Source organism: Melitaea cinxia, chromosome Z, assembly GCF_905220565.1.
Source record: "Melitaea cinxia chromosome Z, ilMelCinx1.1, whole genome shotgun sequence".
NCBI classification, from domain to species: Eukaryota; Metazoa; Arthropoda; class Insecta; order Lepidoptera; family Nymphalidae; genus Melitaea; species Melitaea cinxia.
Window position 1 is genome coordinate 21,890,732 of NC_059424.1, and position 23,066 is coordinate 21,913,797.

At 36.4% G+C, this 23,066-nt stretch overlaps 1 protein-coding gene across 1 annotated transcript in view; it reads right to left on the minus strand.

Moving 5' to 3' along the window:
• The window catches only part of LOC123668999 (protein NDRG3-like), a 178,741-nt gene that overhangs the window by 63,969 nt on the left and 91,706 nt on the right, over positions 1-23,066 (minus strand). The window contains exon 3 of the mRNA XM_045602677.1: positions 9,751-9,868. Within this exon, the coding sequence (XP_045458633.1) occupies positions 9,751-9,868 (118 nt within the window). The remainder of the gene's footprint in view (positions 1-9,750; positions 9,869-23,066) is intronic.

Sequence of the window (23,066 nt, forward strand, 5' to 3'; positions counted from 1 at the left end):
AGCGGTCAACTTGATCATCGACTGATTACATTGCTACTCAAACTCCACCGACTCCGGGCGCTCTCAGCAAAAAAGATAACACAAAATTTAACATAATAAACGAAAATTCAGTACAAGTTCCGAAGGTGATGAATCGACATCACGAGATATTCTCATAAATTTTTAAATTGTTTATTTTATAGCCGAATGTTTGAAGGTATTAAACTTCTAAGCTTGTTCTGAAAATCAAACAATATTTATTAATCGCTTCAAATTATTTATAGGTTTGTCAAAATCTCCTACTCGACATCTCAGTAAACTGTAGTCAATATCCTATCCTCGGTATCAGTTGCAGCTCCCCTGGGCACATCTGATCACTGTGTGGTAAAGTCAGTATCTAACTTTCACCCTCTACATACAGGTCCTACCGGAACCAGACGTGTGTGGCGATATAAGTCGGCAGATTGGGATGAGATGCGACACTTTTTTGCATCCTACCCTTGGCGGCGGACTTGCTTCTCTTCCAGTGATCCGTCGAGTTGCGAACAAGAAATATCGGAAGTGATACGTCAGGGGATGGAGTACTTCATTTCATTTGCTGATGTATCACTAGATGGCTAGATCCCTAGGTGGTATAATGCAGAATGTGCCGAAGCTGCAGCCCGTAAGGACTCAGCGTTTGCAGCGTGGGCTGAAGCCCGTACCCTTAAATCTCCGGACATAACTACGAGGAAGAGAGCGTTCAACTCGGCTGCCAAGTCCTACAAAAGGGTTCTTAAAAAAGCTCGTTTCAACCGTATTAAACGCATCGGAGCCCAACTAGCTTCCCATCCGCGCGGTAGTAGAGCATTTTGGTCACTCTCTAAGTCGGTTGAAATGAGCTTCTGCCGTCCCTCGCTGCCTCCTCTGCTTAAACCAGATGGATCGCTGGCCTTTACTGCGACAGACAAGGCTAACCTTTTAGCGAATCTGTTTGCAGAAAATTCGCTCCTTGATGCAGGTAGTGGCTCACCGCCCAGACATCCACCTTGCGACTCTGTTATGTCAGAACTACGCATTCGCCAAACTGAGGTTTTGAGAGTACTCCGTAACTTGGACGTGAATAAGGCTAGTGGTCCTGACGGGATACCAGCAAGAGTACTTAAACACTGTGCTCCTGAGTTGTCTCCTATTCTCACGCGCTTGTACCGCCTCTCTCTAAAATCCGCTCAAGTTCCTAAAGCATGGAAGATTGCCAACGTACAACCTGTACCTAAAAAAGGTAGTCGTGCCGACCCGGCTAACTATAGACCTATCGCGATCACCTCCATACTGTGTAAAAGTTTGGAGCGTATACTGAATGAAAAGCTCCTAGCATACCTTGAGTTGAATGACCTCCTGTCGGACCAGCAATACGGTTTCCGCCGTAACAGGTCCACGGGGGATCTTTTAGTGTACGCCTCGCACATCTGGGGCGAAGCCTTGGACAAGCACGGAGAAGCGCTAGCTGTCTCACTTGATGTATCGAAGGCATTTGACCGGGTCTGGCATGAGAGCCTATTGAGCAAGCTTTCAGCTTACGGAATACCCCCGGGCTTGTGTGACTGGATATCAGATTTCCTGAGTGGACGATCATTCCGGGTGGTCTTAGATGGCTCCTCGTCTGACTTGATGGCGGTTAATGCCGGTGTCCCTCAGGGATCAGTTCTCTCTGCAACCCTCTTCTTGATTCACATAAATGACCTCCTCAGGCCCGGTATCTTTGGATACGCGGATGACAGCACTGTTACGGAGAGATACGTGTCCGGTCCCCGAGCTGGTGGGGCTGAAACTCATGAGCATAGAGAGGCTCTGGTTGAACGCATGAATTTGGCTTTGAAAGAGGTATCCGATTGGGGTGACGCCAACCTAGTCAAATTTAATGCTTCCAAAACGCAAGCGTGTCTTTTCACCGCTAAACGGAGTCCATTCCCATTGGCTCCGACTTTCCGGGGTGTATCTGTACTGATCACCGATAGTATTGATCTTCTAGGCATAAATATTTCGTCTAATATGAACTTCGGACAATGCATAGAATCCAAGGCAAAAATTGCTGGTAAGAAACTTGGTATCCTCAATAAAGTCAGGCAGTACTTCACACCGGAACAGCTTCTTACTCTCTACAAAGCACAAGTTCGATCGTGTATGGAGTACTGCAGCCACTTATGGGATGGCTCTGCCAAGTACCAGCTCGCTGCTTTGGATTCTGTGGATCGACGCGCCAGAAGACTCATCGGTGACAAATCGCTGGTTCGCTCTAGACTTCAAAGTCTCGAGCATCGGCGCAAGGTTGCCTGTTTGTCGGTATTTTACAGGTTATATTTCGGAGAGTGTGCTCTAGAACTATACAATTTGGTTCCACCATCACCTTTCTACCACCGAACCGCAAGGCATCGCATGAATCTGCACCGCTATGTGGTTGAAATCCCACGATCTCGCACTAAACGATTTGCTTCCTCGTTCCTAATACGCACCGCAAAAATTTGGAATGCCCTTCCGGCTTCCGTTTTTCCAACGAACTATAACTTGGGTATCTTTAAATCAAGAGTGAATAGGCATCTTCTAGGCAAGCGCGCACCACCTTAGGCTGCATCTTCACTTGACTTCAGGTGAGATCGCAGTCAAGCGCTAGTCTATATATTTAAAAAAAAAAAAAAAAAAAAAAATATCCCTGTACATTTGACACATACATATAATTATCTAGCTGCACACAGTTTCACTCACGTGATTTCCGATCGCGTGAGGATATCGGGATAAAAGTAACCTATGTGTAATTCTAGATTTCTAGCTATCTACGTACAAAGTTTCATTAAAATCTGTCAAGATGTTTTTGCGTGAAAGAGTAACAAAAAAATACATATATATGTACATACACCTATTATCATAAAATTTCGCATTTATAATATTAGCGGGAAACAGGTTTTTTTTAAAGATTCACATTTTCGTCATAGCAAGGAACTAGTCGAGAATACATTAACACCAGACTGAAACTAATGAGCTAACTGTCAACATGCCACCATCTCTGTTACACAACGTGCATGCTCACAGGAGACAAGGGGCGAATCCAACAACAAGCAACTTTGCACGTCTTGGGGGAAAATGCGAAAGTGACAGAAAAAGTACTGTTTAAACAAAATGTTAGAAATAAGTTCCGCGGGTAAGAGACAAAAATACAACAGAGCACGGAAGAAGTTGAGTGTAGGCGAAGCACTGCAGGCGGGCTTAACTTCTGAAATTACGAGTTTCCTCAACCCGCCGAGACCGTCGACACTAATAATCAAACACTTGACATTGGTCCACTCGAGTATAACTTTTTACTAACACTCTTATAATATAATACAAAGCGTCAGCGGATAAAACTACTCGTGGGTTAATCCGTTTTATTCAGACTTGCATCCACATTCGCGTATTGTTTTTATTTTATAATGTTATCGTGGAGAGCATGTGGTTGGATAACACATACGTGCAATGGGCTTTATAATTTTTACTTCATTTTCATCAATTAGTAATTACTTGTATTATTTAATATACTAGTGTTAATGTTAATGTTATTTTGGTATATGTATCGTGTATACTCGTACATTCATATGCATTTAGTAAAAAGCGGTTATTTCAATACAAACAGACACTTCAAGTTTATTTATTTGTATGGATAAATAGTAGCGTACCCGGCAGATACCAATAAAACCTTCTTTGAAAATATTATTTAAAAAAAAATACATTCGATTTTCAAATAAATAAAAAATGCGTAAAATTCACGGGAACGTTTTCATCTCGAAGCTAATTTTCGAGAACAATATTCGATATAATATATTCGATGCGAACCAAATCCGCGCATGAGTGATCACATCGCATATTTTTGTCCTAGTTAACACAACGAACAAGTACAGCGGACTGTTTTAACCCAGTTCGGTAAGAAGTGGGTTAAATCATGAATAACTCTAACTATATCTCAAACTCTAACACAAATCAGATTGATCGATTGTTTATATTAACGTTTAGACCTCTATAACATACGTAAATTTACTAAAACAATAACAGTGTCGCCACTAAGGTATGCACACAGACATCAGAAGATTATTTCACATTTTTATGTTTATGAATAATATAGAGACGGCAGAGATGATTTAACGAACGTTATGCGTGTCATTTGACGAAAGAGATTGATTAATGCGGCCGTCTTCTTTAGAAGGTAACCGTAATAGTATAATAGTATTTTTTTACGATTACGATTCGGTATGTAGCATCCCACTGCTGGGAATGCTTCTTTGCCCATATAGGAGAAGGATCGGAGTTTCGTCTGCCAGACTGCTCCACTGCGGTTTAGCGGTTATATTCCCTACTATGTGTAACGATCGCTATAAGGTATTTGTAATAACAACCGAGACCAACAGCTTATTGTGCTCCCAACAACAGAACAGACAACCAGACCAGAAATAAATATTTGTATATCGAACCGAACCCGCGACCGCCGGTGTTTAGGTGACGCCGACACTGCATGCATGTACACCTGATAGCGATCGTTACTCATAGTATGGAATATATCCGCCAACCCGCATTGGAGCAGCGTGGTGGATTAAGCTCTGATCCTTCTCCTACATGGGGAAAGAGGCCTATGCCCATTAGTGGGATATTAAAGGCTGAAGCGACACTGCACACGCACCATTACACCAGGGCGATCGCGATTTAATTAAAAATAATTATAGCAAGTCTCTCTTTATCTACCAATGGGTCTTTTTTAATAAGTATTATAATAGAAAGGTAAGGTAATATAATAACCGGTAAGCGCTTGCTAGAGTGAATAACAATGAATAAAAAATATTATCAAATAAACTAGTTTTATACCTTCATATTTATAAATGCGAGCACGTGTATTGAATTTACACGTTTTATATACAAGTAATTTCGTGTTCGACAAAATGATCATCAAGATAAGCTGCAATTATTAAATACTGAGAGTCACGTGTGCTTGTTAATCCGTTGTGTAAAAACGTAGTTCGTTGAGTAATATTTTGTTTTATAATACATATATTAATTTCTATATTTATCGCATTAGTAGATAATATTAAATATTGAGTGTTGAAATTAAGACGCACCTTTATAAATATGTTATCAAGGCAATATAATTTCGGACCAACGACAAAGAAGTCAATCCTAGTGTGACGGTTGAGTGTTAAGCTTTTATATATTTGTATTCGTATGTCAAATAAAAAATAATTAACAACAGTTTATTTTTAAAATTTAATCGCTTTTAAGGAGTCTCGTCCAATTCGTCTCTTGTTCACTTATTTACGGCATATAAATGTAGACACTCACAAGAATTACATAAATATATCCATAGAAGTCAATCCTTGCAACGAGCAACGAGTTCTCGGCTTCGTCACTTATCCGAGCAATTAAAACTATGTCAGCGGTGGATGCGTCGTTAGGAGCCGTCTGCGAGAGGTTCATATTTTATTAAATTATATCCAACGCGGAGCGTTCCTAGTTCATTTTACTTAATAATCAAAACGTACAGTTTACCACAATACTCGTCATTAGATACAGAGTGTAGTAAAAGTTTTCCATTTACAATTTTGAGTTTCTTTAAAAGGAACGTGAAAAAAAGAATTCGAGAATTTGCTTCAAATTCGTTTACTGAATCATAACAGTGGATTCATATGAATACCTATCAATAACTATTAACGACCAGTTTAAATTCTTATTGTCTCTGAATTCTTCTTCTTCTTCAGGGTTAATGGCTTTTAGATAGAATTTTGAGGTAACCATACGAATTCTGTCAAAAATCTATTGCTGATTGGCAAAATCCGCGATAGACAGATTAAGGAAAATGACCGAATATTAAAAAATTATGTGGTATCATGGGACACCAGGTATGAACTAAGTTCCTTCGGATAGTATAGAAAGTTGTTTCTATATATTTTCTGGTTCTTGATTTTTTTTATTTTGTTGATTGGTTTTTAATTAAGTACATAAAAGTATTTAGGAAATTTAGTATTTTAGAAAATACCAAATACCGTAAAATAAAATAAATCAAACAAGATAATAATAATAATTCAAACTATTAAGTGAAATAAAAAAAACGCATGTCTTTATTATAAAAGTTTACTAGTAATATTTTAGTTTTACAAACGCCATATTATACAGTCGTGTGACTGATATTACGTCACTTCCGTTATATATTTTTCTTGCGGTTTTAGTATCACATTTTTTTTCAGTTCGGTCGCCCAGCCAAATGTCAAGCCTGCCGTAAGGAACTTCGTTCCAATAAAAATTTAAAAATTTCAAACGATGCCACAGACAACACACAAACAGACATTGGCTACAGACTTATTGCACCTCTCTTTTTGCATGAGGGGTTAAAATATCTTGGTAAGCTCCATCAATTACAGTCAGTGAGTCTTTATTCATTTCTACATGGTATTTAATTTCTGTCATATAATAAATCTGGTCGTCAAACTGTGAAGGAGTAATTTACCTTCCCCTGCAACCTTTATACCAACATGGCTTGAAGACCCCATCGAAAACTTTACGTCAATATGGAATATACTACAAGTCGACGGCCCTACATGCACACTTCAAAATCACTTGCACGACTACCCTCCGATTGATGTATTAAACAGTTTTATTACTAAGGGCCTGTTGTACCGGTGGTTGATATACTTTATCCCGCACGTAAGTTACTTAATAGCTTACAGATAAAAAAGGTCATTAGGGAATGTTCCACCTATATTAATATGATTATTAAAATAACTTTTATATTCACAAGCGCGAGTACAAATATCTCATAAATTAATTGGAATTTGAAGGTTAATAAGAAATAATATAAAATTTTAACTTTGATACCGTCATACGTCGAATAGCTTTAATTTTAATCGATGAAATGGGATATTTACCATGTTTGGCGTTAATCTTTCTGGGTAACCAATATTTTTTCTCACTTTTTTACAACTACCTTCATCGAGTAACTAAAAGGAACCCAAGCGGAAGTAACAAAGGATGTTGCTGATACAGTTTATCACGACGACAAGTTACTAGTAAACTTGTGAAAAAACACATCAGACGCATACAGGACGTTTGAAAATTAAAAAAAAAGAAAATAACATCACAAAATGGTGTCTGTTGGCTATTGTTATACGTTAGATAGTTTTGTCAGCGGCTGGTAAAACAAGGATTTACAGAATTCGAAAAAAAATAATTAAAACTTAAGTGAACGAGTATTAATTCGTACACCATTTCGCGATTGAAAGTACTTCGAGAAGCGTCGAGAGCTTTCGATCAAGGCTCGAAGAGTAGAAGAGATTCGAATAAGTAGTTTATTCGTGTTTCAGTACTGTCGCTGAAGCGTTATTAACTTATACTAACTGACTTACAAAAATGAGGAGGTTCTCAACTCGATTATAAATATATTTTTAAATGTATGTTACTTCAGAATGATGCGTAACTACTCGATAATTTTTTCGTCGACCTACGTTGTGTTATTTCGCATAACTTTTCACTGGATATAATGGTTTTTATGTTTGTTGTCTTGATCGAAAGCTGATGCTTGTTTTATAGTTTCAGTAAAATTTGATTGAGATTTTATTACTATATTTTGAGTAATCTTTGATAACGCTCGTTTACAAGACTATTTTTTCGTTTGCGAGCAAACGTAATTATTATTCATCCATTTTGACTAGTCATTTGACGAAGTTAGCAGTGAGTGTTTTCTGTTTCAGTGGGCTCGATACTCGCTATGAGTCTGGGTGTTATATACAAACACACAAACAAGGAATGCCTCCGACATTAAGAAATATTGAATGATGTTGAATGACAGACAAGTCCAATATGTGCATATTTGGTCTGTTACATTAACGTTTTAAGCTATTTACTTTAGTACATTTATCTACATTTAACGATAAGTAGTCACCAACATACCAAATATTAAAACCTTCTCCGAAACACGTCGCATCTTATGGTATAAGTACTATTCCGATCGGTTCAGTAGTTTTCCCAGTGTAACCGAACAAAAAAACCGGCTCTCAATTTATTATTATAGATTAAGTTTAATTGAAATCTTTTACACCAAATTACAAAGCAAGAATAAAATAACCTCGAATAGAATGTGAATTTATTTAAGTGAATGTGATCGTCGACTGAGCATTGTCTAGGAGATAAAAAGTCTCGCAGGCTCACGTGCAGCGGCGCTCGGCACTCCGAGAGGATTTGTTGCGGCTGTTCTTTTATGTCTGGCCGACGCTCTTTCTCTAGTACTATATGCATCGCAATTTTACAATCTCACTTATGTCAGGATAAATGAAATTCATTGAGAGTAAGAAAAATAACAAGCAACTTAGCTTCAATTTCTAACGATTGTCATCTACTATTTGTTATCATTATCATTTTATATATAATAAAACTAAGTTGATAAAATGTGCGTGCCGATAAAACTTAAAAAGGAATCCGGACACGATTAAGGGTCTTATATAGTGTGATAGCACTTTATCCCCCCTCGAACAAGAATGTTCCCGTTTTAACCTAAAGGGCGTGTTTTTAAAGATATAAGGGCTTTTCCAACCCTTCAACTTGGAAATTAAGCGTAGTGGCGAAATTTAAAATTCCAATTTCAATAAAGTCTTAAATTACATTTGTTACTATAATAAAGCTATCGAATTTTATGTATTTATACAGCAGCAGCTAACTTATATTTTGGAGTTAAAGCGACATAATTTTAGCCATTCAAATTAGTTCTGAAAACATTTTAAAATTTAAGTTTTTAAATTTCGCGCCTTTACTACTACATATGCTACAGCTGCAGAACCTATTGTTACGGCGGACGATAATGTCGGGAACATTCTAGAAGGTGTAAGAAAGAAAATATTCTAAAACTTTTTCGAATATCCTAGAGCCTAGCTCTCTGAATATATAGGAGCTCGGTGCCGCCGCTAGAGTTAGTTCGATTTGAACAGCGAAACGCGATTTCGAAACGAAAAGGAAAGAAGTTATTTAAAAAAAAATTGGGATTGGAAACTTTTGTTAAATACCCGTGCGGAGCCGGGCGGGAAGCTTGTTTAAAATAAAATTACATTGCTACACTGGTCCTATCAGTCACAGTGTGATGATTTATAGCATATAGATCTCAGGATATGTAAGAACTTTTAAGTTCGAAATCTATCAAACCAAACGAATTCCTCAGCGTTATAGTATATCTACGATAAAACTTACGTATGTCACAACCCTAAAGTTTAACCTTAAATTACATCGTCGACACAGGGACGAGGGCGTGGTGCACGTCGTGTCAACACGAGCGCCAATAACCGCAATTAGATAGCACAGCGCACGAGGACTGCATAACTTAATCAAAACAATGGTTCCTCAACTAATTCTATTACGGCCGTGTGGTAATATGCAAGGGATGCTCCGGACGGGAGATTTCCTCAATAAGATGAATTATAGCACCAGCTCGCAATACGTGATCGAAATACTCTTCGCCGCGGTCACGTGCACTGTGTTCCAGATAATCGCGTCACATTTGTTAGCATATTCCGAAACCGTTCCAGTTCTAGCTGCGAGGTGTTTCGGGTAATGTATTCCATTCGTTATCTGGCTATTTATCTTTTTGAAAAAGTAAATGAAAGCCGAGAATGTCTGATATAAAGCGGCTTGATTTCGCAGAGTCGTTTAATTATTAGGAATTTCGAGCGCTGTGGGCGCAATGTTTAACGAGTGCTGTGAGAAGTAACAACGGGGTGTAATATAATTGGATGTACTCACTCCTCAGGCAGGGTCGGCGCGCCCTCCTCCTGACCCGGGGCGTTCACGTGGTACACGCAGAAGTTCTCGAGGAGTGCGCGCATGTCCACGTAGTTGAAGAACGACTGGAAGCTCGTATCTGCCGACATGCAAACCATTCTCACACACGTTTTTCTCCTTAAAATTTATTAATCTCATACATATCATAGCTTTAATTACGAGTTCGCAGGGCGGGGTCAGTGTGTCAGCGGAGCGGTTCTCAAGTCGCGAGGCGAAAATTTCGCTTAGCAGTTAGCAGTATTCGTTAGGGTCGGTGCTTTAATAAAAAATGGCTTGTTAGGATACAATGGTGCTGGAGACACTCGACAATAAGCGCCGGGAGGTTTTTTTAATTGGATGATTTGTCTTTAATTTAATTTTCCTTTCATAAAAATAATTGGAAGGCGTAAAGTTTTCAATTCCGCTATATTAATGAGTTTAATTAAGTAATCTTATATTTCGGGCGGCGGCTCTGCGCGGGCGTACGGTGACAGCTGATATAATGAGATAGTACACAACGTTGGAACCGTTTACTCACATTATCTTTACGGTAGGTAAGCGCAGGCTTTACAAACAAATCACTTTCGAATTTCGACGGATTGTAATCCATAAATTACTGACGCAAGGTAAATCGATCCGAAGTCGTTCGATACTGGGCCGGTCTGAGTAGTGATAAAAGTATCTTTGAGAAAATATTACGCACTGATGTCACGAAAACGCGACATGGAAATGAAACGCTTTGGTTAGTGAATCAAAACTAATGGTTTAACTGTATGCGAACGAGTCGAGATTAAAATGAAAATATTGTACTTCAGTTGTTTTAAAATATTTATTAGATGACTACTTTTAAGATGAGTTACATCGAACTTAAAGTAACGGGAGCTCGTTTACATAATTTACAAATTGAACTGTAAAAAGTGGATCCGTAAAACAGACTATACAAGTTTTAAATTTTTTAAATAATTTTTGAGACATTAACAAAAATAAAATATGTTTAAGATTGGAGATAGTATTGTTTAACATACCCGTACCTATGTATGTAAGAACAAAAAACAAATCACTATATTAATGTAAAAATCAGGGGATAAATATTTTATTCATTTCTAGCGACCCACCCCGGCTTCGCACGGTTGCAAAAACTATCAGTGTCCCTCTACTATATCATGCATGTATTATACATAGAAACCTTCCTCTGGCATCACTTTAATTCCTAAAGAAAACCGCATCAAAATTCGTTGCGTAGTTTTAAAGATCTAAGCATACAGACAGCGGGAAGCGACTTTGTTTTATACTATGTAATGATACACAAATTGGAATCGATACAAGTAATCCCCAATCCGTCCAATGTTTTGCTGAAAAACAAAACCTAAGTGTTTAAGTCATTTGAATGCACTTATTCAACGAGCTTACAACACTACCGATAAATCGTACATGCATTATAAATGTTTATCTCTGCTTTTTCCGTTAAAACGCTGAACGCTAATAGCGATATACAAGTTACAAGTTACGTCACATGTGGACCACAACGTTATTAAGGTTGGGAAGGCACACGTGTCTATAAATAGTATTTTATTACAAGAGATATTCAAATATCTTGATTATAAATAATATATATTTCATTTCAAACATACTAAAATATATTTGATTTGGAAAGACTTTTAAAACACATAATATTCGTAAGTAAGCCATTGAAAACCGAATCGTAAGTCACAGATTTTGGTATACTAAAATTATCCTAAAAATTGTTAGGTACTTTATTTTCGTAAAGAGTAACTGCGGACTTTCTTTCCGATTTTTTAATCGACTTCAAAAAAAGAAGGAGGTTACTCAATTCGACCGTATATATTTTTTTTTTAATGTATGTTCGGAGATAACTTCTTCGTTCATGAACCGATTTTGATAATTCTTTTTTTGTTGGAAAGGAGATATCCATAGTTTGGTACCATGATAAGGAAACCAGGATCTAATGATGGGATCCCAGAGAAATCGAGGGAAACTTTCAAAAATCGTAAGGGTGACTAGTAAATTTAATCACGTTTTCATTAAGTACTATAAAGCACTACTATTTAATAAAGGTCTGGAGTCGATCTGATGATGGAGAAGAAAGATAGTCGAGGGAACTCTTTAACAATTTATAGCAATTACCAGCTGTTTGAACTTAATTCGTTTCTATTGATGATAACTTTGCATATGTATGAGTTATAAGTGCCATTTCAGTCTGATGATGGAGACGAAAGATAGTCGAGGGTACTCTTCAACGACTTATAGCAATTACCTGCTGTTTGAACTTAATTCGTTTCTATTGATGAGAACTTTGAACCTATATGAGTTACAAGTGCCATTACAGTCTGATGATGGAGACGAAAGATAGTCGAGGGAACTTTTCAACGATTTATAGCAATTACCTGCTGTGTGATCATCTGTGTCGCAGGATCAGGTTTGATGATGGAGCCCATAAGCACTCGAGGGAATTTTTCAACAATTTACAGCAGTTACCTTTTGCTGTTTGACGACCGCTTTGATATAATGGTGCATGTGCCGTGTCGGCGGCGCCTAAACACCGACGGTCGCGGGTTCTATTCCCGCTCGGAGTGGATATTTATGTTTATACAAATATTTATTTTCGGTCTAGTTGTTAATCCTTGTGGTTCTCCGGCTGTCAGTCCCGGTTGTTATTATGTACACTTCATAGCGAACTTTACTCATAGTATGTCGACGCGTTAGCGCAGCGGTCACAGCACCGGCTGTTACGCTGGCTTTAGCGGGTTCAATCTCCGCGCACGACAGACATTTGTATTGGCCATATAGATGTTTGTCATTGTCTGGGTGTTTGTGCTTATGTATTGTGTATGTTTCCGGACCCCCGACACAAGAGAAAAAGCATCCTTGTTAGGTCTACCCATCACTAAAAATTGTAAAATAAAATAATTTTTAACAAAAAAAAACCGACTTCAGACAGGAAACTAAAAAGTGAAAAATAAATTTACTTAGTACAAAGTAATTCGTATTTTGATTTAGTTAATCAGAAATGATTAAATAAATATTTTATAATTTTGAAGTTGGTGCCAAGTAAATACTACAACAACCTGGCTACAATAACAAATACAAACAACACACACACAACAAACAAGTACAAAAAATATTATTAGATATGTCAAAACAATAACAGAATAATAACAGTATTCAACCTAATAGTCAATGAAACAAATTATGAAAGAAAACTGAATACAACTTACGAGTAGACACTAGAGTAGTTATTGTTTTGCTTGGCACCGACTTCAAAATTATAAAATATTTATTTAATCATTTCTGATTAACTAAATCAAAATACGAATTACTTTGTACTAAGTAAATTTATTTTTCACTTTTTAGTTTCCTGTCTGAAGTCGGTTTTTTTTTTTGTTAAAAATTATTTTATTGTTTGTAGAATCGACATTCCGAATTGGCAGTAGATTCACTTTTAACCATTACAAAATTTTAATTTGTAAAATGACGATTACAAAGTGCTATTTAAGTTTAAATAAAGTTATTTTTTATTTTGATCACGGTAAATAATTCCGAATCTATACATATAAATAAAATTGGAGTGTCTGTTTGTTATATTAAAATAACCACTTTTTACTAAATGCATATGGATGTATACACGGCACCTATAACAAAATAACGTTTTTTTTTAATTTTTGTCTGTCTGTTTTTTCCAGCTAATCTCTGAAACGGCTGAACTGGCTTTTATGGAACTTTCACTGGCAGACAACTGATGTAATAAGGAGTAACTTAGACTCCTTATCTTTTAGATTTTTTTATTTTTATTTTATAGCTCCGCGAACTGAACGATAAATATTTTGTTAAATTCCACACGAAGTCGCGGGCACAGCTAGTACAAAATAAATTTGAAGCACGAACATTTACGTGAAAATGATAAAACAGTTAGTATAAGCTCGAAATTCGATTAATTAAATAGTCATTCAAAGTGCAACGAGTTAGCGCTGACTTCGTTCCAGACACCTCGGCCCTCTGAGATAATAAGGAAGCGACGGTCAAGCGTAGGTTGAGGCATGTATGGATCTTGTGCTTGTATCGTCTCACGAAAAACAACAGTTCACACCGTTGTCGTCCTTTCAAATGCATTTTTATGATTGAGTTGTATTTGAAGTTATAAAACAGTAAAAATATTTATTGAAATTAAAAATGTTACATTATATTGTGTTTCTGCTTCACACTAGGCAAGCTTGTCGATTTAGTTTTTGAAGATGATTAGAGTTTATAAATAAACATCTGAGGAGTGTAATGAATTTTAAAAAGCCGAATTTTTATTTGATTTACTTCGTACTCGTAGAGGTAAGAAGTCTTAAAAAATAGGCCAATTGTTATTTTTCAAAGTCCAGAGATATCAGTAAATTCAATTCTCAATAAAACTTGTACCAATAAAAATCATATTTTCTTAGTGTTATTTGGAATGGAGCAGACAGTAGAAAATTGTTCAATTTTATGCTCTTAAGTCAAAGCCCCTCAGATATATATTCTTTGTTCCTTGTATTCTTTCCGTATAAGACACTAATCGGATGTTATTTGGACTGAAGTGTCTAATCTAGAGAAATGTGGCTATGAGGACAAATTTGTCACATTTCTGTAACTTGATTTTGGTTGAAACTTGCGGTCGAAGTACGTTACGATTTTATTTGAGTACATGAAAAATCCCGACGCTACCAACCTTTATTCGGTACTTGAGATTATAGCGATTACGCTCACTTGGCCGCACAAGAACTTCCCATCGTATTTTCCACTGTTTGTACAGTAAAGGTGATTGTTATATGTATTTCTTAAAACTAGTAATCTTTGCCACAACGTTCTGGATCAAGTCGACTATATTCAATTAAAGCTTATTGCATTATTTTTGTATTTTTAGATTCTCGAAAGTTCTCATCGAGTTCGATAATTATTATAAGAAGGACGTCTATGAAATTCACAATTCAGAAAATATTGTGTTACTCAAAGCGAAAAGCTCAAGAACTCAAGACGAATCATCCATGCATATGAAAAATATTTTTACAAGACAGTTTTCGTGAAGAAAATACAGAGAAACAGCAAGAGTGAAACAACAACAACTGCACGGCACACCTGGTGAGCGATTACCGTAGCCTATAGACGCCTGCAACACCAGAAGCCTCGCAAGCACGTTGCTGATCGTCTACTACTAATATCCCAGGAGCATTAATTAATATGTTAAAATAAATAATCTCCAAAAATTTCATATAACAAAATAATCTACAGGATTGTCATAATCAGTAGAAAATGAACTGAATAAGGAAACTTAAATATTCGTAGTGCTAGAGTGCTTCCTAAGTAGGGGCTCCTAACGAACTGGAACCATTGCTGTCGTGATTAAGTAAAGGGAGCAACCTTCATTGATTACTTTTATATAATTTTGACGTACAAAACCTTTGAACTTAAGTTTCTCAAATTTTAATTTCTATACTTTACTATCCTACCTATGCACGGTAGTATACAATTAAAAATATATTATTAATAATTATAATAATATAAATATAATTAATAAAAATATAAATATATATATTTTTTTAAATAATATATAAAATTAACAAAAACGCGTGCAATCAATGAGCGCAATAAAACAATTTATTGTAAACAATTTATTGCATCACATTGTCATTTTTGTTTCATTTATAAAAAGCATTTCATATACAAATTCTTCGTAGCTAACTTTTAAAATTTCAACTCCTGTTCGAGCAGAACTCAATATGAAATATTTTTATGTCAAATTTACATTTTTTTTGCATTCTACTCTGAACTGGAAACAATGTGAAATTAATTCTAGTTTGCGAATTTCTCCTTTGATAAATACTTCGCTCAGGTAAAAATGTACATCTAGGTTATGCAGACGTTTTCTACATTTTTTCGTTTAATAAAAATACAAATTTAAAAAAAATCTTCGCTTACAAAGCGTACATACATATTTTTGTGAAAATTAAAAAAAAAAACATAATTTTCTTCTTACATCATTACAGCCTATACAGTCCACTGCTGGACATAGGCCTCCACATGTTCGCGCCAAAAATGCGTGAACTCATGTGCGTTGCCCATAGTCACCACGCTGGGCAGGCGGGTTGGTGACCGCTGGGCTGGCTTTGTCGCACCAAAGACGCTGCTGCCCATCTATGGCCTGTGTATTTCAAAGCCAGCAGTTGGATGGTTATCCCGCCACCGGTCGGCTTTTTAAGTTCCAAGGTGGTAGCGGAACCGCGTTATCCCTCAGTCGCCTCTTACGACGCACACGGGATGAGAGGGGGTGGCTATATTCTTTAGTACCGTAGCCACACAGTCTCTTACATGAACATAAGTAATCAAATCATCAAACCGCTGCCACGACCTCTCACACCTCAATTTAAGAACCACGAATCAAACCTATATTAATCAAATAACAATGATCTTCTATACTTGGCAATGCCATAGTTTTAAAACATTTGTCACTTTCTTATGGTTTTATTAATCTTGTTCCAGTTACAAGAACTGAGATACATAACTAGAAGTTATATCTGCAGCTATATATCAAACTATATAAAAAAAGTGATACAAGATCGTTTCCGGAGCTATTTGTTCGTCGTTTTAATGTCCCGCCGCTGTGACTGCGACATTCTAGATCCAGCGAAGACAAACATAATGATTAACTAACATCAAGTGTTCCGGTCTCGATGTAAAAAACGCGTAAATTCGTTCCGAGATCCTTTCATTCGCCTTCCAGAATCTCGAAGAACTTAATGAATGGTAGACCTCATTCGGAGCCGTTCTTGCGAGTGTCCTACGAAAGGCCTCTCTTCAATGTTTTTTAATAACGCCCATTGATTTCTTTTCGTTAAATAAACGTTTGGTGAAGACAGTGAATGTTTGAAGCTTTTTCTAATTGATTTAGAGCAATGAGCTCTAAAAAGTGATGGATAATGTAGCGATCTACGCACAGAAGGCATATTTGTACACGCATTAAGTAGTGCTGCTTCAGCCTGAAATATCCCACTACTTGGGCATAGGCCTTTTTCCTCATGTAGGAGAAGGATCAGAGCTTAATCCACCACGACGCTCCAACGCGGGTTGGCGGATATATTCCCTACTATGAATAACGATCGTTATGAGGTGTACATGAGCACGTAAATGGGTCGGTCTTTTTTTACCATAAATCTTTGATCGTGGTCGTTATTGTTCCTAGAATTTTTTTTCGCAAACCTACAATGAATGGTGAATTGAATTCGACCCTTCTCATATTTACGAGAGGAGACTTTGGCTGAGCACTTTGAAATTTAAAGTCTAATTCGGTCCAGAATTAAAAACGATTCAGCTTGTAACATCCCACTACTGGGCATAGGCCTCTTTCTCCATGTAGGAGAAGGATCAGAGCTTAACCCACCACACTGCGCCACTGCAGGTTAGCGAATATGTTCCTTATGATGAGTAACGATCAGACCACCACTTAACGTGCTCTCCCAGGCACGTTGCGGTGGGTTTGGGTTCATGAGGACATACATTAAAACCCAAAGAAATATTTGTACAAATAGAAATATCCGTCCCGAGCGCGAATCATACTTACTAACCGCCGGTAGTTAGGCGTTATTATTCAAAGATGAACTAAATCGTGTTTGACGGTCGAAACATAGGTCGTTAAGCAAATAAGTCTCATCATAATCAATTTAAACGTTCCTGATCACTCGGCTTGTTATAAATAAGATAAATAAGAGTTCAAATAATGTTCAAGCTGATATATGGACGTTCGTTCAAACGAAACGTTCAAGTTTAAATGCAGGATGAATAGTTTATTATATTTTAAATTTCATGTGACACAGATGTGTGTGCGATTCTTGCAGAATTTCGAATTAAATAATTGTTTGATTTTCTGCCGATAACACTGTCTTTAATTTTGAGACATTTAAAACACATAAAATATACCTTGACTGAAATGGCGTTACGAATGAATTTGAGTTACTAGTTTAAGCCATTATAACCTTAATTACGTAAGAAAATCAATGTTAAGTTCCTCTAATTTTGTTTGAAGCATTTTGACACATTTAAAAATAAGTGTGTCTGCGTCATAGTCATAATGTTCCATTGCAAGAAACAGTGGATATATGCTGTTATGTTTCTTTGTCAAGAGCGAGTATAGTCCCGATGAACTACAGTCCTACACATAAGGATTCATATTAATGGTAATAGTCTAAGATACGAATTTGACGTGATCTTCGCCCATCTGCTTAATAGATAAAAAATAAATAACTACTTCTATTGTATGTTAAAGATAAATCGCGAAAAAGTTGGCTGGACAATTCTCAGTCAGGCTATATTTTCTATATTCGGCAACCGTCATTCTATCCAGATTTTTAGTAGGCAATCAATCCTGAGAGGCAATCTTATGTCATCGTATTTGCAAGGATCTGTAGCGACATCTATCTCACGACATACGAAACTAGAGAAAAACTGACGTATCCTTCATCGCGCTATCAAAGTTATCAGAGTGATTGAGTATATATACAAAAAAAAACCGACAACAACCGTTGGGGGGCAGTAGACACAATAACTGTCTGGTTGGAGGATCCTCCCTTTGCAATAGCGGGCGAGGAACTTTACACCCTGTCTATCGCTCTCCAAACTGGACCCCGACGTGATTCTTCGCAGTCCCATCTGTATTTTAATTCACAACCTACACCATCGCACCCCCAAAGATCGTATTTGCGGACATTTTGATATAAGATTTATTTATTAAACATGTGCTTGAAAGTAACTAGAACAATATACGAGTATATTATATACCCGTTTATAGCCTCCACCCAGTAAGTTTCGCCAGAAAAATAACAAACAACCTAACGTTTGTATTTTCTACAGGCTTCATACTATCGGTAGGTATTAAAATTTATTATTGAAACTCGCCAGTGCATTTTTAAATATAAATAAATTTTTCCATTTTGAATTAAATATAGCCTGGTCAGGATTTTTTAGGTAACCCTTTCACGATTATTTTGCTACTATACTAACTCCATCTATTAAGCAAATGAGTCAAGTTCGTCTCAATGTAACGAGTTACAATCGAAATTTTTTCTTTTTCTATTTGAATTTTCGGTATTTCATTTTACTGTGTTATTACTATCGTGAAGTATCATCCAGAGAGGTTAAATTAATGGTGAAAAATATAATTTAATTTAAATTCTTGAACCTGAGAAGTGGGTAATCCATTAACAGTTCTTTACGTAATGACAAAGGTAATCTTTTAAGCGACAGCAATATATAATCATGTAAATGAATCAATATTAAAACGGAGCAAATCAACGACACCGCCGCTGCTCTCTACATTATTAAGGTGAGCAGAAGGCAGGCCGTGCTAGGTAACATTTTAAGGCCTGCGACGGTACTCGCTTGGATAATTAATGTACTTCATCTCTTTACACGGGAAGAATCTTAAGAAATTCTTTGACAAGCAAGCAGGAAGCAATGGAGGCCGGCGTTAGTGTATTACAAATTCATCCTCTAATAGAGATTAACTTCTATAATGGTCTTTGATAGTAAAACACTTGTACACACAATGTATTATACGAAATATTTATTTAATGTCTATTTTTATCTGTATTATTATTATAAGGCTAAAAACTTTGTCTGTTTGTGTAAACGCGCTATACTCAAGAAAAACTGGTTCGAATTGAAAAATTCTTTTTACGTGGGATAGCCTATATATATATATATATATATATATATATAACACAAAGTAGTTTATTAAATAAATAAATAAAATGCTTGGTAAAATTCGACAACGGCTAGAAAACTTGGCTATACTTTTTTATTTACTATTTACTATTCATCTATCAAAAAAAAAAAAAAAAATTAAGACTGTATACGGAAAAAAATGTGGATAAAATTTGTAAAAGTATAAAAATCGTTCCGATTGTTAAAAGCCATATGCGTTTGACTTTACGCAAGACAAAACGTTTGATCAGTCCACAGAACGTCAATCAGTACGCCCAACTTCTTCTGAATAAGCAAGTCGATTTTGCGCATCAGTGGGACGTCACGGGCTGAACTAATCAATCAAACAATCAATAGTAGGATGGCGACATATCGCTTATGACCTACTCCATAAATGATGTCCAGCTGTAGTGACCGACCCAATTTAAGACACGTTTACTTCCGCCACGCCTCCCGCCGGTCCCGTGAGACATTTTGTGCGTGCGTAACTCCTTATACGCTTTTGTGATTTTCGTTACAATTTCCGCTGGCAAAATATTGCCAATACAAGTCAAAGTTATCGTTATGAATAGTCATTGCGCTATACTCAAGAAAAGATAGTATGTATGATTTTGTTTTTTCTAAAATCGTTGTTTTATCTGTATATTTTACATATATTTACGCTTTAGCCTGTAATATCCCACTACTGGGCATAGGCCACTTTCCCCATATAGGAGAAGGATCAGAGCTTAATCCACCATGCTGCTCCACTGCGGGTTGGCGGATATATTAACTACTATGAATAACGATAGCTATCAGGTGTACATGATAACAACCGGGACCGACAGCTTAACGTGCTCTCCGAGGCACGGTGGGGAGATCCACATGGACTGCACTAACACCCAGACCACGGCAAACACTTGTATGGCCAATACAAATGTTTGTCATGCGCGGGGATCGAACCCGCAACCGCCAGCGTAACAGGTACAATCCATGGTTGTGACCGTTGCGCTAATGCGGCGTATTTTAAAAAATAAGTTGTAAGTAAAGCGATGTCTGAATTGTGAATAGGCAATTATATTACAAAACTGTATAAACTTATTGATTTTTACGTATGAAATTTGAACAAGTCTAATAAAAACACTTTATAACACATTCTAGTTAATACCATAAACAATGCAGAGAATAAAATTATTAAATTTTGATATAAATATATATAACTTTTGTGTTACGCTGATAAAAATTAAGTATGATAAAACAGAGATTTGATTAATTAATTTCGCAATATTACTAGTTCACATTGAACACGAAACGAAAATAGCATAACTTTCAGTTTTATACCATGATAAAAAGTATTAAAATAATTTACGACGAGTGTTATGCTTCAGACGAAACGATTGGTAAGAACCGACGATTATATTCGTTTTACAATCGGTTCCAGTTCATTTTTCTTTACTATACTAACGTCATATAACTTACTTTGATTTTCTTATAACTTTCTTTTATAAAAAAAAAATATTTATTTATATGTTTATAAGATAATCCAATCCAATATTTGTAATCTTCTATATACGTAAATCTATATACAAATTAATACGTGAAGCAAAACTTTGTACCCATTTTTACGAAAATTACGCGGGCAGAGGAGTGTGACATTTCACACACTTATAGTTTATATAGAGAAGGGGTCCTAGACAGAATGCTAATTATTTTAAAATTATGCATAAAAAATACATTAAATAAATTAAGAAAACATTACAGACATGTTCATGTATTTAACGCAAATGCGTATACCTATATACTATTTTGTTTATTTTTATTCATCATTACAGCCTTTACAGTCTACTAAAATAGCGTGAACTCATGTGTTTTGCCCATAGTCACCACGCTGGGCTGGCGGGTTGGTGACCGCAGGGCTGGCGTTGTCGCACCGAAGACGCTGCTGCCCGTCTTCGGCCTGTATATTTCAAAGTCAGCAGTTGGATGGTTATCCCGCCATCGGTCGGCTTTTCAAGTTCCAAGGTGGAAGCGGAACTGTGCTATCCCTTAGTCGCCTCTTACGACACCCACGGGAAGAGAGGGGGTGGCTATATTCTTTGGTACTGTAGCCACACAGTACGTACAGTTATTTTTATTATAGAAGTTATAATCTTTGACAACAGAACCTTAAATGACCAAACTTATAATTTAAACTAATTATGGTCGAATTCCGACCACTGGGCGGCCACTAGTTTTAAATAAAGCGTTAAAAACGATTGCTACACGTTTAGATGCACAAAATGGCCGCTTAGACAAAAATGTTTTAATTTTTTTTCCCATGATTTGGACGATGTTTTGGCGCCGCACATTCACAGCACTTGCTGTTGCACTGGCATTCGAGGAATCGATTCCACAAATACATCACGACAAATGTATGGCTATGCTGATGTTTTGGCCTGGGTATTTGTAAATTATGTGTGTTTCTAAATTCCAGACAAAGGAATTAATCCTACTGTTTTATATTCTCCAATCCTATATTTTCTATAATTCACCTTTCATATTCGAAACAGTTTAAAAACAATTTTTACTAAGCTAGCTATAAAGTACTAACTTTTTTTTCATCGGATTAAAGAATATTCGAGTAATCTGCTTCCGTGAGATTCTGTCATCGAAGAGCCAACTGCGATCGGCTTCCTATAATCTTCTGAAAGTTACGGCTTTATGTTAGCTTTAAATACTTTCAAGCTATGAGAACCTGTGGTTCCATTAAATAGGATTGCCAGTTCGGATTTTGAACGAGGCTGCTGTACGATTATTCCTCTCGTATGGATTTTCACGTGACTCTTGTCACCGTACATCATCATCACATATCAATCATCAAATAAATATTCATCTTAACTAGTTGTGCCTGCGACTTCGTCCGCGTAGCATTTAAAAACAGTAGTTCAGTTCGCAGAGTTATAAAATAAATAAATTTCTAAAATAGAAGTAGCTATCTGCCAGTGAAAGTCCCGTCTACATCGGCCCAGCCGTTTCAGAGATTTGACTGAAATTATTCTTATATATCATTTCACAGTATAAAACAAAGTCGCTACCCGCTGTCTGTTTGCTTAGATTTTTAAAACTACGCAACGGATTTTGATGCGGTTTTCTTTAGTAAATACAGCGATACCAGAGGAAGGTTTATAAGTATAATACGTGCATAATATAGTAGAGGAACACTGATATTTTTAGAGGTTTCTAATGTGATGACGTAAGTAAACAAATTGTTTTGAGCTTACATTGATTTTTTTTATTTTACATTAAAATATTTAGTATCAGCACTGCACCGCTGGAAGCCGGGGCAAATCGGTAGTTGTATATAAAGAGGCTCATGTCACAAAATCGGAGTGATGTAAAATATATAATAACAAAGATCAACAAATATTTTTTCCAAATTAAAAATTTTTTTGGATTCGTCTGCTGAAATATACAAAATAGATAATTTATTTTTTTAATTCATTGGTAAACGTTCACATTGTAGTCAATAAAGTAGGATATCAAGCATCGCGCTATGACTTACATAAGCTTGATCTTTTATTTAAAATGGAGGGAAGGGAGGTGTT